Raw genomic sequence first — 15,530 nt, forward strand, 5'->3', positions numbered from 1 at the left:
TCCATGGAGGCGGTTCCCTTTGCCCAGTTCCATCTGCGTCCTCTGCAGCTGGACATTCTCCGCTGTTGGGACAAGCGGCCTTCCTCCTTACAGAGGTTAGTGGCTCTGTCGCCACGGACCAGGACCTCTCTTCAGTGGTGGCTTCGACCCCTCTCCCTGTCCCAAGGGCGCTCCTTCCTGACTCCGTCCTGGGTGATTCTCACCACCGATGCCAGCCTATCCGGCTGGGGAGCGGTACATCTCCACCACAGAGCACAGGGCACTTGGACTCCGTCCGAGTCAGCCCTTTCAATCAATGTGCTGGAAACCAGAGCTGTGCTTCTAGCTCTCCTAGCCTTTCACCACCTGTTGGCGGGCAGGCACATTCGAGTCCAGTCAGACAACGCGACAGCGGTTGCCTACATCAATCACCAAGGCGGGACACGCAGCCGTCTGGCAATGTTGGAGGTCCAACGCATTCTTCAATGGGTGGAGGACTCCAAGTCCACCATATCCGCAGTCCACCTTCCTGGCGTAGAAAACTGGGAGGCAGGTTATCTCAGCCGTCAATCCGTGGACGGTGGCGAGTGGTCCCTGCACCCGGCAGTGTTTCAGTCAATCTGCCGCAAGTGGGGCACTCCGGAAGTGGACCTAATGGCATCCCGTCACAACAACAAGGTTCCGGTTTACGTGGCTCACCCCACGATCCTCAGCACTTCGCCGCGGACGCTCTGGTTCAAGACTGGTCCCAGTTTCGTCTGTCCTACGGGTTTCCCCCTCTAGCTCTCTTGCCCAGAGTCCTGCGCAAGATCAGAATGGAGGGCCGTCGAGTCATCCTCATTGCACGGGACTGGCCCAGGCGAGCTTGGTATCCGGACCTGCTCCAACTGTCCGTGGAGATGCCGTGGCATCTTTCGGACCGTCCAGACCTGCTCTCGCAAGGTCCGTTTTTCCGCCCGAATTCTGCGGCACTCAAATTGACGGCGTGGCTCTTGAGTCCTGGATTTTGACGGCTTCTGGTATTCCTCCTGAAGTTATCTCCACTATGACTCGGGCCCGTAAGTCTTCCTCCGTCAAGATCTATCACAGGACTTGGAAAATGTTCCTGTCCTGGTGTCGCTCTTCCGGCCATTCTCCTTGGCCATTCTCGTTGCCGACCCTTCTGTCTTTTTTACAGTCCGGTCTGCAGCTAGGACTGTCCCTCAACTCTCTCAAGGAACGAGTCTCGGCTCTATCAGTGCTGTTCCAGCGGTGTCTCGCCCGGCTGGCTCAGGTCCGCACATTCATGCAAGGTGCGTCTTACATCATTCCGCCTTATCGGCGGCCCTTGGATCCCTGGGACCTTAACTTGGTCCTCACGGTATTGCAGAAACCCCCTTTTGAGCACCTTAGGGAGGTTTCTTTGTATCGTCTTTCTCAAAAGGTGGCCTTTCTAGTTGCCATAACTTCTCTCAGGAGAGTCTCTGATTTGGCTGCGCTCTCCTCGGAGTCACCTTTTTTGGTTTTTCACCAAGACAAGGTAGTTCTCCGTCCGACCCCGGACTTTCTTCCTAAGGTGGTCTCTCTTCCACCTTAACCAGGATATTTCCTTGCCTTCCTTCTGTCCGGCCCCTGTTCATCGCTTTGAGAAAGCGCTGCATACTCTAGTTCTGATGCGTGCTCTCCGGATCTATGTGTCTCGCACCACTGCGCTTAGGCGATGCACCTCTCTTTTTGTGCTAACCACAGGGCTGCGCAAGGGTCTCTCTGCTTCTAAGCCGACCTTGACCCGTTCGATTAGATCGACCATTTCGGACGCCTACCAGAGTACTCGGGTGCCTCCCCCGCCGGGGATCAAAGCACACTCGACCAGAGCTGTCGGTGCCTCTTGGGCTTTTAGGCACCAGGCTACGGCTCAACAAGTCTGTCAGGCTGCCACTTGGACTAGCCTGCATACCTTTTTGAAGCACTACCAAGTGCATGCTCATGCTTCGGCAGATGCGAGCTTGGGCAGACGCATCCTTCAGGCGGCTGTTGCCCACTTGTGAAGTTAGGCTCCGCCTACTTCTTAGTTTTTTCTGTTTATTCCCACCCAGGGACAGCTTTGGAACGTCCCATGGTCTGGGTCTCCCAAAGGAACGGTAAAGAAAAAGAGAATTTTGTTACTTGCCGTAAATTCTTTTTCTTATAGTTCCGTATTGGGAGACCCAGCTCCCTCCCTGTTGCCTGTTGGCAATTTTCTTGTTCCGTGTGTTATCACCGGCTGTTGTCGTGGACAGAGTCTCCGGTTGTTCCGGTTCTTACTCGGTTCTACTTGTGGGTGGCTATTCTCCTTCAGCTTTTGCACTAAACTGGCTAGGACTGGCTACCAGGGGGTGTATAAGCTCAGAGGGAGGAGCTACACTTTTAAGTGTAGTACTTTGTGTGTCCTCCGGAGGCAGAAGCTAAACACCCCATGGTCTGGGTCTCCCAATACGGAACTATAAGAAAAAGAATTTACGGTAAGTAACAAAATTCTCTTTTCTCTTTACTGTTGACTTAGAGACAGATACACCTACTTCACTGAGAGTGTTCTGGACTTCAGTTGATGTTGTGAACGGGTTCTTCTTCACCAAAGAAAGTATGCGGCGATCATCCACCACTGTTGTCATCCGTGGACGCCCAGGCCTTTTTGAGTTCCCAAGCTCACCAGTCAATTCCTTTTTTCTCAGAATGTACCCGACTGTTGATTTTGCTACTCCAAGCATGTCTGCTATCTCTCTGATGGATTTTTTCTTTTTTTTCAGCCTCAGGATGTTCTGCTTCACCTCAATTGATAGTTCCTTAGACCGCATGTTGTCTGGTCACAGCAACAGCTTCCAAATGCAAAACCACACACCTGTAATCAACCCCAGACCTTTTAACTACTTCATTGATTACAGGTTAACGAGGGAGACGCCTTCAGAGTTAATTGCAGCCCTTAGAGTCCCTTGTCCAATTACTTTTGGTCCCTTGAAAAAGAGGAGGCTATGCATTACAGAGCCATGATTCCTAAACCCTTTCTCCGATTTGGATGTGAAAACTCTCATATTGCAGCTGGGAGTGTGCACTTTCAGCCCATATTATATATATAATTGTATTTCTGAACATGTTTTTGTAAACAGCTAAAATAACAAAACTTGTGTCACTGTCCAAATATTTCTGGCCCTGACTGTATTAGCGACAAACACATGCTTAAGTGTGCACTTGTCTGTGGCAGTAATATGAGCACAGCCATGTGTTACAGGTTGTTACAATGTACCAACTTTAGACCTTACCTGTGAAAGCTGGTCCCAATAGGAATTTTTGCAGGTATCAGTCAAAGAAAGGATGAATTCTGTAGTATTTTTGTTTTTTATTTTATTTTATTTTATTTATTTATTTATTTTTTTTTAAGGTTTACACTCCGCCCTTTTGCGCCTGCTTGCCACCAACTACCCACATCTGTGCATTGTCGATGACTGGATATGTGAGGAGGAAATTACTGGAACAGATGTTCTCTTAAGGAGGATGCTGATGACAATTTCTACCAAAAATCATTCCCCAAAGCAACTGCAAGATGGTGAGCTTTCCCAATGAGTTTCAAGAGTGGTAAAAGTGTGATTTTCTAACACTCTACTTTAAAAAATAAAATAAATATATATTTTGTTTTTTTTAGCAATGATAGTGGAACAGTGCAAAATTCCAGGAGAAACTTTATATATATGTCCCTGCTATGTGCTGTGTAATGGCCGTGTCTGACCAAATACATTAAAGCAGAAGATCACAGCTGCTCGTAAAACATGTCTAAAAACAGGCAGGGAAATAGCTTTACCTCACAGAAAGAATAAGCTATGATCCCACACGGTCTTGTCTTTATACTGTCTTTTGCTTCCTTCACGGCCCAAGAGCTGTGGTATGATCAGACCATGTTCCTGGCACAACCATTACACAGTTGACAATGTGGGCACGGTCATAGGAACATTTTTAACACATCCACTTGGGAAACTGATTATTATTCCAAGATCTATTGATTAAAATGTACTTTGTTTATTGGGACAACCCATTTAAATGTTGCTGTAATAAAATTTCTTAATAAAAGGCACAACGTTTCTGCTTGAATAAGACTCTGGATTGCTACTGGTTTTTTTTTTTTATACTGATATGTGGACTTGATTGAAGTCCATGTCTCTCTCCTTTTCTACTACATTGCTGCTTCAGATTGTCATATCTATTTTTTTTTTCTTTTATTTGAATACTTTTGTTGTCTCCTGGAGGGTTCTTTGCCTATGATCAACCTTGTTCCATTTAAGAAATTAAAAAGTAATACATAATTAGTATATTATGAATCTCTCTCAACTGCTGTGCTGTATCATCAAATAGTTTGAGACTTGTACTTTTGTGGTGAATACTAATGTTTTTTTATTTTGTGCAGCGTTTTTGCAGCTTCAAAGCAACCATACACAAGTGATGCAAATTCTCGAGCACTTGACCCTGCTCAGTGCCAGTGACCTTATTCCATATGCAGAAGTTATTACTGCTAACATGAGCCAACTCTTAAATGTTGGTGTTCCCCGCAGGATCCTACAGACAGTCAACAAGCTTTGGATGACCTTGAACACTGTAATGCCAAGAAGGTAAATGTCATGCATCCATTTTGGTTATTCTGGTCGTAGATTACTAACTTTAGGTTACAGAAGTATAGTGTATAATTCAGACTGATTTATAAACAATCACTGAAAAAGACATTAAATCCCAAAAAATGTCATGGGAAAAATTTGGCCTTACTACGACTGCTATCACACTTCAGTCATTTCAAATCCGCCAGGTCCGTCGTTTTTTTAGCTGTCAAGGGACGTAATGGATGTGTTATTTCACAGGATTCCGTTCACTGGAATCCTGTGGGGAAAAAAAAATGATCCGTCGCGTCAGTTACATCCGTTGTGCAGCCGTCTGATCCGTTTGTTTTTGGGACAGCCCAATGGGAGTGCCAGACATGCTGGGCATGCTCAGTAGAGCATGACGGAATCCAGCACTGGATTCCGTCTTGAGACAGATTACGGCAGAATCCTGCACCATAGACAACCATTATACCTCTTGACGGATTTAGACGGAATCCTGCGCAGTGCATTTTTTTTTTTGACGCGCCAAAAAACGTTTAGTGTCAGTTCCTTCCGCTCCAAGATGGTCAGTCATTCCACGACTGATCCGTCGCGCAGTGGATGCAACGCAAGGCCATCAGTTGCAATCCATCATTAATACAAGTCTATGGGGAAGAAAACTGAATCCTGCAAAATATTTTGAAGGATACCATATTTTCTCAAGGCAATGGATTGTGACTAATGGAAAAAGACTGAAGTGTGAAAGTAACGGTAATATATTGCAGGATAGAGCAGGTCCCCCAATATAAAAAGTGGAGACCGCACATGTGCAATATACTGATGACCAATTACTCACACTCCTATCATCCATGAGAGGAGTGGCTGTTTAGTATTTCAGACTTATAAAATACCAGTCACACTGCTTACAGCTTAATGGTCAAGCCCATACTATTAGATCAAGTGAGCTACCAAGCACTCTAGCAGTGCACCCAACAAGGACAGACACCCCAGTTCCCCACAATCAACTACAGGGCCTTGCTGCTTCCTACAAAGATGGAAATACGTAATAGTTTATATTTTGGAAAAGTTTGAAATCTGTGTCAAGGGTCCACGTTGTCTTGTCTGTTTCAACACTAAAAATAAAAACAATTCACTGAAAAACAAATAGAATACAAACATCTCATAATAAAAAGCAGCCATACTTGCCAATACTAAGACAGTGCTGGATGCAGCAGAGCCCCTTGATAAATGGCAGAGGTAGCACAAGTACAAAGTACTAATGAGCTGCCAATCGCCTACCTAAATTCTCCATGACTGGGGTGGCTCTTTAATATCAGATGCACACGGATAAGCCTTGTATAAGGTGGCAGTATATTGGTATTTTGAACCAGGTAAAGTGTCTTTCTCTGACGCCTCATTGGGGGACACAGGACCATGGGTGTTATGCTGCTTATCCATAGGAGGACACTAAGTAGATGCAAAGATGTTAGCTCCTCCCCTGCAGTATACACCCCCTGGCCCAGCCAGGCTACTTCAGTTTTAGCTTAGTGTCTATAGGAGGCACATCTCTGCAGACTACTGCAGCAAGAATTTTTTGTTTTTAGAGGGCGACGGTTCCTTCGGGGACCGATTTCCCAAAACCATCAACAGGCAGGAACGCGGAGTATCGCCTCCCCGTACCCCCTCCTGCGACGCTGGATCCTGGGCTGTTACTCACTGGACGACAGGTCTCATGGCACTGATTTTCCAGAGCAAAGAGCAGATGAAAACTTCCTCAACCCCTCTTGCAGGTTCTGAGTTGATACATGTTCTGCACCAAGTGTGACCAGGCAGCAGACTGCTTTCTCCACAGGAACTGAGGTGAGATCATTCCGATTTTTCCAGAGCACAGAGCAGATGAAAACTTCCTCACTCCCTCTGGCAGGGTCTGAGTTGATACACGTTCTGTGACCGGGCACAGCAGGCGTCAGAATCTGCACACTGGCTCCCTGACAGGAAATTGGAGCAAAGGTCACACTGACTGGATGCACATGGGCTGTGATTGCAGACTCCTGCATAGCATTCCACCTGTGGCAGGGGGAGGGGAGAGCTCCCAGGACTCAGTGCAGCCGCAGCTGTGGTACACTTATAGAGGTTTTTCTGTCCACCATTGTTGTGCAGGGCTGGAGGAGGGAAGGGGAGTCCCTTCTCACCATTTTTTGTTTATTATATTTTCTTATGCCTTCTTGTCAGAGCTAAGCCCCGTCCCCTCCGACACTCAATAAGCCACGCCCTCCTCACACAGGATCTGCAGAGCATTGCTCCCTCTTGTGATCAGAGCCTGTGGGCGTGTCTCAGAGCTGGTTTCCTCCTTCCCACAGGAACTGTGACACAGGAGGATGGGGGGGGGGGGCCATCAGTGTTCTGGGTGAGTTATAGCCTCACTTGCATATTAGCTATGCAGAGCATTGCTCCCTCATTACAATCAGTTTGTGACTCATCAGCCAGGGGCTGCAGTCACATGTTTTATGCCCTGCACAACTACAGCAACAACTTAAGACGCTGAGCTACTAGGGAATGATAGCACCTCTTCCTTCTGTGAGTCCGGTACCCCTGTAGCTTACCAACCCCCCCCCCCCCCACCGCCACCACCGCAGCAGCCGCTGCCAGCCCAGATCCTACGGCTCCCAGTCCCCCGGAATGGGCACAGTTCACAGAACCTGGTGCTGGCTATGCAACATCGTCCTCGCACCCCTCGGGGCCCCTGGACAAAACGCAGCCTGATGATACCTCTATAGAGGGTCTTTCTCATAACAATCAGCCCTCTGCTTCACAGTTTGCAGATCAGAAAAAGGGCATGACCACCATGGTTCTCCCTCTGGGGTACACAGATGGGGTTCTCCCACATGTACTGCGGTCTCTGAGGAGCCGGAGGAAGGGGAATGATGTTTGTACCGGGATGATTCCTTGGTTTTAACCTCCCTGAGCGATCAAGCTGCGATGGACTCCCTTATTGCAGCAATCAACCAAAACTCTGCATGTGGAAGATCTCCTATCTACTACTACTGACCCTGCGGTCTCCTTTAAAAGGGTGAAGAAACCTAAAAAAAAAATAAATAAAAAAGGGATTTTTAACGCCGCTTCGGTATCCGTAAACTCATGGAGTCCCGATACCCCTTTGGCTTAGCTGTCTCTAAGGGCCGGGCTGATCCGGCCTCGGTGGACCCTCACCCGGCTTCCGCCTGCCTGAAGGACCACTCCTGTCTTTTACTTGATGGATCCTACTTCAAGGACCCGACAGACAGACAAGTGGAGCATCTCGATCGCTCTGCCTCGAGGCCGCGGGTCCCTCTCCCCTTCCGTGTGGGTCGCACAGGCACCAGGACTACCAGTTTCCCTCAGACCCTCACAGATGTAACAGTTCACATTGCTGCAGCGGCAGAGTACCTCATGCAAGCCTCCCTCGGCGCTGCTACCTGCGCAGTTATTGCCGCCTCAAATACTATAGCCATCCGTAAGGCCCTCTGGTTCCGATAATGGAGAGCGGACTCTGTCTCTAAGAAGCCTCTCACAGTACTCCTTTCCAGACCGATGGTTTGCCGATCGTCTGGACAGGCTCTTTCTTTTTTTTTTTTTGTCTGACGCCACGGGAGGAAAAGAGTACCTCCCTCCCCCAACTCTAGCCCAGGATGTTTTTTACTAGACACACAGGGCCCGACCTTCTCAGACGTCCCCGAGTCCACCTCGTCCTGGCAGTCTAGACAAAGACCGAAGAGTCTCGTCCTCCTCCATCTGGGCCGCCGCCTCAGACCACAAATGGGTGTGATACCTTGTATCTTCCGGTTACCACATTGAATTCTGGACCCGATCCCCTGGTCAGTCTTTTCTCTCAAACCCCCCCCCAAAGGCTCCAAAACACCACGAGGCCTTCTCCTCAGCGATCCACTCCCTCCAAACGGCGGGGGTGATGGTATCTGTTCCGGACGGCGAGAGGTTCAAGGCCTTCTATTCCAACCTCTCATGGTCCTCAAAAAAGGACGGGTCAGTTCGTCCCATCCTGGACCTCTAATACCTGAGCAAACATGTGCACGTAAGGAGATTCAGAATGGACTTCCTAGGGTCCATTATTACCTTTATGGTCGAAGGAGAATTCCTTGCCTCCCTAGCTATCAGGGACGCGTACCTGCACATACCCATCGCTCCAGCTCACCAAAAGTTCCTCCGCTTCGCGGTTCAGGACTTCTTAGTTTTTTTTCATTTGTGGCCCTACCCTCGGCTCTGCCACAGCACCAAGGGTCTTAACTAAGGTCATGGCGGCCGCCATGAGTGCCCTTCACGCCAGGAGAGAGGCTGTTCTGCCTTGCTTGGATGACCTCATCAAGGGCTCAACCAGCGTGCAGATCTCTGTGGGCACCCTATCCCGCTTAGGACGGATTCTGACTCCAGACAAATCATCCCCGGTCCCGTCAAAATCCGTCACCTCCCTGGGCATGTCCCTGGACACTCTTCGGGGCTTGATATTTTCCGCTCAAGACAAGGCGACCGCTCTACAACAAGCGGTACACTGCCCTCTACGTACTCCTCTTGCTCCATACGATTCAGTATGAGAGTGCTAGGTAGGATAGCGGCGGCTATAGAGGCAGTGCTGCTCGCTTAGCCACACCACCGCCCACTGCAGCTTGCGCTTCTAGCTGCCTCGGACAAGAGCCCCTTTTTCCTTGGACGAACTTTTCACCTGACACCTTCAGTCAGGTATGCGCTTTGCTGGTGGCTTCAGTCCTCTTCCATATCGAGAAGGAGTTTTTCTCCCCCAAGTGGACTGGCTACTCCTGACCACGGACGCCAGCCTCTTAGTCTGGGGAGCAGCGTACTGGCTCCACACTGCTTCGGGACGTTGGACACCCCAGGAGTCTTCCCTGCCCAGAAATCATCCTGAAAATCAGTGCGATCTTCTCGCGCTTAGGTCATTCCCCCCTTCTGCTAGCAGGTCGTTTGATTCGTGTCCAATTGGACAATGCAACAGCTGTGGCCTATGTCAATCGGCAGGGAGGTACCAGCAGCAAGACAGCTTATCTCGAGGTCCTCAGGATCCTCACCTGGGCCGAATCAACGGGGGTCCGGGTTTTTTCAGCGTTACACATACCGGGAGTAGAGAACTGGGCGGCGGACCTTCTAAGTCGCCAAGGCCTGGCCGCCGGAGAGTGGTTTCTCCACCCAGAAGTGTTCCCACACATCTGTACTCACTGGAGTACACCAGACGTGGATCTAATGGCCTGAAGGTTGAACGCAAAGGTAACCGCGTTCTTAGCCAGGTCACGTAATCCACACTCCATTGGCGCGGGTGCTCTAGTCTCCTGAAGTCGTTTCCGTCTGCCTTACATGTTTTTCGCCTCTGCCCCTGCTGCCGCGAGTAATCAGGAAGATCAAGGCAGAAGGAGTCCCAGTGATACTAATAGCACCTGGTGCGCCTGGTATGCTGAATTAGTACAATTGCTCATGGCGCCTCGTAAGCATCCCAGACCTGCTGACCCAAGGGCCCATTTCCCATCAGAACTCCAGAGCCCTGAAGCTGACGGCCTGGCCATTGAGACCTGGACTTTAACAAGAGCGAGATTCTCACCTGCGGTCATCTCCACCATGTACAGTGCACGAAAGCCAGCCTTCATCCCGTATTTACCACCGTACGTGAAAAACTTTCCTTTCCCAGTGCAGGGAATCTAGGAATCTAATGTCCAACTTATGCCTCTGCGATCCCCAGAATTCTTGATTTATTTTTTTTTGCAGTCAGGTTTATTCATAGTTTTTAAGGTTGAAGGGAGACTCTAAGTCCATCTAGTTCAACCTGTAGCCTAACATGTTGATCCAGAGGAAGGCAAAAAAAACCCCAATGTGTCAATGAGCTCCAATGGGGAAACAAATTCCTTCCTGACTCCACATACGGCAATCAGACTAGTTCCCTGGATCAACACCCTGTCATAAAATCTAATATACATACTGGTAATATTATATTTTTCAAGAAAGGCATCCAGGCTCTGCTTAAATGTTAGCAGTGAATCACTCATTACAACATCATGTGGCAGAGAGTTCCATAGTCTCACTGCTCGTACAGTAAAGAATCCTAGTCTGTGATTATGATTAAACCTTTTTTCCCCTCAAGACGTAGCGGATGCTCCCATGTCCCAGTCGCAGGCCTAGGTGTAAAGAGATCTTTGGAAAGGTCTCTGTACTGTCCCCTCATATGTTTATACATTGTGATTAGATCCCCCCTAAGCCTTTTGTTTTTCCAAACTAAACAACCCCAAGTTTAATAACCTGTCTTGGTATTGCAGCCCACCCATTCCTCTAATAATCTTGGTCGCTCTTCTATCTACCTGTAAGATTATGCTATTTATAACCTTCTATACTTTTGCTATCAAGAAAAGCATCCATTCCTCTCTTAAATTCATTCAGTGAGTTGGCCATCACCACTTCCTCAGGAAGAGAGTTCCAGAGCCTCACTGCTCTTACCGTGAAGAACCCTCTTCTATGCTGATGTAGGAATTTTCTTTCCTCCAATCGAAGAGAATGCCCCCTTGTTCTTGTCATAGTCCTTAGTTCAAACAGATCATGGGAGAGATCTCTATATGGCCCTCTGATATATTTGTACATATTTATTAGGTCTCCCCTAAGTCTTCTCTTTTCTAGAGTAAATAGACCTAATTTTGATAACCTTTCCGTGTATTGTAATGCACCCACTCCATTTATTATTTTAGTAGCCCGCCTCTGAACCCTTTCAAGTTCAGTAATGTCTTTCTTGAACACCGGCGCCCAAAATTGCACACAATACTCCAAGTGTGGTCTGACGAGTGATTTGTACAGAGGGAGAATGATTTTTTCATCTCGTGCCCCCAGACCTCTTCTAATGCATCCCATCACCCTATTTGCTTTGGTGGCTGCTGCCTGACACTGGGCACTCCAATTTAGCTTCTTATTGACTAAGATGCCTAAGTCTTTTTCCATGTCTGATTTCCCCAGCAGTTTCCCATTTAGTAGGTAATCGTAGCATCTGTTTCTCCTTCCCATGTGCATAACCTTACACTTATCCGTGTTAAACCTCATTTGCCATTTTTCAGCCCAATTCTCCAATTTACTCAAATCCATCTGTAGTTGCAAACTGTTCTCCTTTGTGTTAACTACCTTACATAGTTTTGTATCTTCTGCAAATACTGATATTTTACTCTGTAAACCATCCACCAGATCATTAATAATGGTTGCAAAAGGGGTTGGCCCTCAGCTCCCTTAAGGGGCAGGTTTCATCTCGCTCAATATTCTATCAATACCGCCTAGCTTGCAATCCGCAAGTCAAGACTTTCCTCAAGGGTGTTTCCCATCTAGTTTCCCTGTATAAACGGTCGCTGGACCTATAGGACCTCAATCTCGTTTTGGACGGTATCCAGAGGTCCCCTTTTGAACCTCTTAAGGAATCTTCTCTTGCTCTTCTCTCCTGGAAGGTAACATTCTTAGTGGCGATTACGTCCATCAGACAAGTTTCGGAACTGGCAGCACTCTCTTGCCGCGAACCCTTTCTGATCTTTCATCAGGACAAGGTGGTTCTACGCCCCCTTCCGTATTTTCTTCTGAAGGTTACTTCCCCGTTTCATATGAACGAGGACATTGTTCTGCCTTCCTTTTGTCCACACCCAGTCCATGGGGTGGAAAGGGTTCTATATTCGCTAGACCTTGTGAGGGCTCTCAGATATTACGTACCTAGGACAGCCCCTTTAGGAACATAGACTCCTTGTTCGTCATTCTTAAAAGGCCTAAGAAAGGAGAGGCAGCTTCATAGGCAACGCTGGCTCGCTGGATTCGCTCTGCGATCCAGGAGGTCTACCGCTAGCAACTCAAGCCCATTCCTAGTGGGCTGCGGACTCATTCCACGCGAGCAGTTGGCGCCTTTTGGCCCATTTGGCATCAGGCTTCAGTGGAACAGAGGTGTAAGGCTGCGACCTGGTCTTGCCTACATACTGTTTCAAAGCATTACTGAGTCCATACCCAGGCTGAGGCTGAGGCGAACCTAGGTAGGAAAATTCTGCAAACGATAGTGGAGTACCTATCTCAGTATTCGCTCCTGGCTATCTGGGACTGGTTCCTAGTCCTTGGGTTGCGTTGTTTGTTTACCCACCCATGTTCTGCTTTAGGACGTCCCATGGTCCTGTGTCCCCCAATGAGGCGTCAGAGAAAAACGGATTTTTGTGTACTCACCGTAAAATCGTTTTCTCTTAGCCATCATTGGGGGACACAGCACCCTCCCTTTTTGCCCTGTTGGGCCTTAGCTTTTTTTCTGTCTCAGTACTTTTTTGTTATGAGTATTCAGTCACGTTTTTTGTTACTTGTTCTCCTACTGCTTGTGTACTAAAACTGAAGTAGCCTGGCTGGGCCAGGGGGTGTATACTGCAGGGGAGGAGCTAACATCTTTGCATCTACTTAGTGTCCTCCCATGGATAAGCAGCATAACACCCATGGTCCTGTGTCCCCCAATGTTGAAGCTTATGCGTGAGGTTGTATGATGTCGGTGGAGAGATGGATAGAAAGACAGACAGACAGACAGAGACAGCCCTGGAAAGAGACGGCCCTGGAAAGAGACGGCCCTGGAAAGAGACGGCCCTGGAAAGAGACGGCCCTGGAAAGAGACGGCCCTGGAAAGAGACGGCCCTGGAAAGAGACGGCCCTGGAAAGAGACGGCCCTGGAAAGAGACGGCCCGGCAAAGAGACGGCCCGGCAAAGAGACGGCCCGGCAAAGAGACGGCCCGGCAAAGAGACGGCCCGGCAAAGAGACGGCCCGGCAAAGAGACGGCCCGGCAAAGAGACGGCCCGGCAAAGAGACGGCCCGGCAAAGAGACGGCCCGGCAAAGAGACAGACACAGAGATGGAGATGGATAGACTGATACAAATACAGACAGAGATAGAAATACAGACAGAGACATAGACACAGACAGACAAGGAAAGAGACAGACAGAGAGACAGACAGACAGCGACACACAGACAGAGACTGGGAGAGAGACAGAGAGACAGTTACTATCCCGGGCAACGCCCGGGTACTACAGCTAGTATCTAATATATCTCAGTAGTGGAGGGTCCCTGGTTCCCTGTGTCTACACTTATACTTTTTGTTGTTATTGTCGTTTCTGGTAATTGCTGCCATTTGTCTTGATCTTGTTTTGTCTTGGTGGTGTGCAAGAGATTGGGCATATATGTATGAAGATCGTCCACTATCTATTTAAGTACCAGTTTATTTCTGAGCTCCTTTATGATTTTACACTTGCTTTGGTCTTTTGCTGCCCTATAGTGCCATCTTGTGGTTCATGAGTGCATGGCAGTATATGTATTTTTTCTTTTTCTATTCAGATGTCCCCAAGTTTTGGGGGTTTTTTTATTACTGATGTTGTGGTGTGTTTTGCCTTTGTACAATTTTTATACATTTTTACTATAAACTAATGAGGAGTAGTATTTACTGATGATCCTTAAAATATTTTTGTACATTTTATTTACCTTTCACGGATTTAAAGGACACTAAATAAGGGATACTATGTCAGCTTAATAAATGTATTCATCTTCATGTATTGTCTGTTGCCATAAGACAATAGTGCTTATTTTGCCATTCCTTTTAATTTTCAGGCTGTGGGTGATGACTGTGAATGCATTACAGCCTTCACTGAAATTAGCTCGGAGCCATAAGTACACTCAGAACGATCTGATGATTGACCCTTTAATTGTCCTCCGCTGTGATGCTCGGGTCCTGAGGTTAGCTTCTATTCTCTCTTTTTAGAGACATGAATTGTTTTTGCTTGTTTGGATTTATACCATAATGCATTTTCTGTGTTGCCAGATGCCCACCTCTGATGGATATTACATTACACATGCTGAATGGCTACCTTTTAGCATCCAAAGCTTACTTGAACTCATATCTTAAAGAAACTGCAGACCAAGATATTAAACCTTCTCCCAGTAATGCCATGGCTGCTCTAACAGGTCAGACCGAAACTATGGAGGTTACTAGAGAAGAGTTAAAAAATGCGTTACTCTCAGCCCAGGTAATAATCAACACTTACAGGGTGCCTTACTATCTAGCATCCTGTGTACTAATGCCTAAACATGTCATATTAGGACAGTGCCGCAGTGCAGATCTTGCTGGAGGTCTGCCTTCCATCAGAGGACAACAATCAATTGCTGCAAGAAGGAGAAGACATCCTGCTCTGCAATCGGCGAGAAGTACAGTGTCTCATTTGTTGTCTCCTGCATCAGATGTTCATAGCAGACCCAAACATTGCAAAGCTTGTTCATTTTCAGGTATGTAAAGTGTGACATTTTATCGGAAAACTGGGCTTGTTACCACAAGACTTATAGAATTGCAGGGTTTGTGTAACAGTGTGAAGATTCAATAGAAATACAAGGTGGCCATAAAATAACCTAGGGTGTTTGGAGCCATGTGCAGACTGACCCAGTGGACAGAATTGGCTGAAAATTGGTATGTATGCTGTTCAAGGCATGGGGAAACGGAAGGCATCTTAAAAAAAAAACAAAATTGATGACACATTGTGAGGAAACAGGGATACTAAGTGTTCAGCCAGGGCGCGGAAAACTCTCCACACTGCTGTATGGGAGCCCCAGTTGCCTGGAAACACTGCGTGCCCTTCTGTTCCCGGCAGGGTTGTTTATGCCCTGTTCTACGATGGCAGTGGCAATGTCCTCCATAACCTCTCTGCTTGCCGGTCATCGCACGCGCCATGGCTGAACACCCAGTAACCCTGTTGCCTCAAAACGTCTCATCATCTGTCTCAGCAAAGTTTAGGTCTATAAAAAAAAATTTAAGATGCCATCCATTTCCCCATGCCTTGAATAGCATACATACCAATTTTCAGACAATTCTGTCCACTGGATCAATCTGCACACGGCTCCAAACACCCTAGATTATTGTAAGGCCACCTTGTATATCAATATTGTATATTCCCAGTAATT

The 15,530-nt window shown here is 47.6% G+C and overlaps 1 protein-coding gene across 1 annotated transcript in view; it reads left to right on the forward strand.

Moving 5' to 3' along the window:
* The window catches only part of INTS2 (integrator complex subunit 2), a 213,802-nt gene that overhangs the window by 152,395 nt on the left and 45,877 nt on the right, over positions 1 to 15,530 (forward strand). The window contains exons 16-20 of the mRNA XM_075336236.1: positions 3,374 to 3,538; positions 4,391 to 4,592; positions 14,190 to 14,315; positions 14,401 to 14,605; positions 14,679 to 14,861. Of these exons, the coding sequence (XP_075192351.1) occupies positions 3,374 to 3,538; positions 4,391 to 4,592; positions 14,190 to 14,315; positions 14,401 to 14,605; positions 14,679 to 14,861 (881 nt within the window). The remainder of the gene's footprint in view (positions 1 to 3,373; positions 3,539 to 4,390; positions 4,593 to 14,189; positions 14,316 to 14,400; positions 14,606 to 14,678; positions 14,862 to 15,530) is intronic.

This window comes from Anomaloglossus baeobatrachus, chromosome 2 (assembly GCF_048569485.1).
Source record: "Anomaloglossus baeobatrachus isolate aAnoBae1 chromosome 2, aAnoBae1.hap1, whole genome shotgun sequence".
In the NCBI taxonomy this organism is placed as follows: domain Eukaryota; kingdom Metazoa; phylum Chordata; class Amphibia; order Anura; family Aromobatidae; genus Anomaloglossus; species Anomaloglossus baeobatrachus.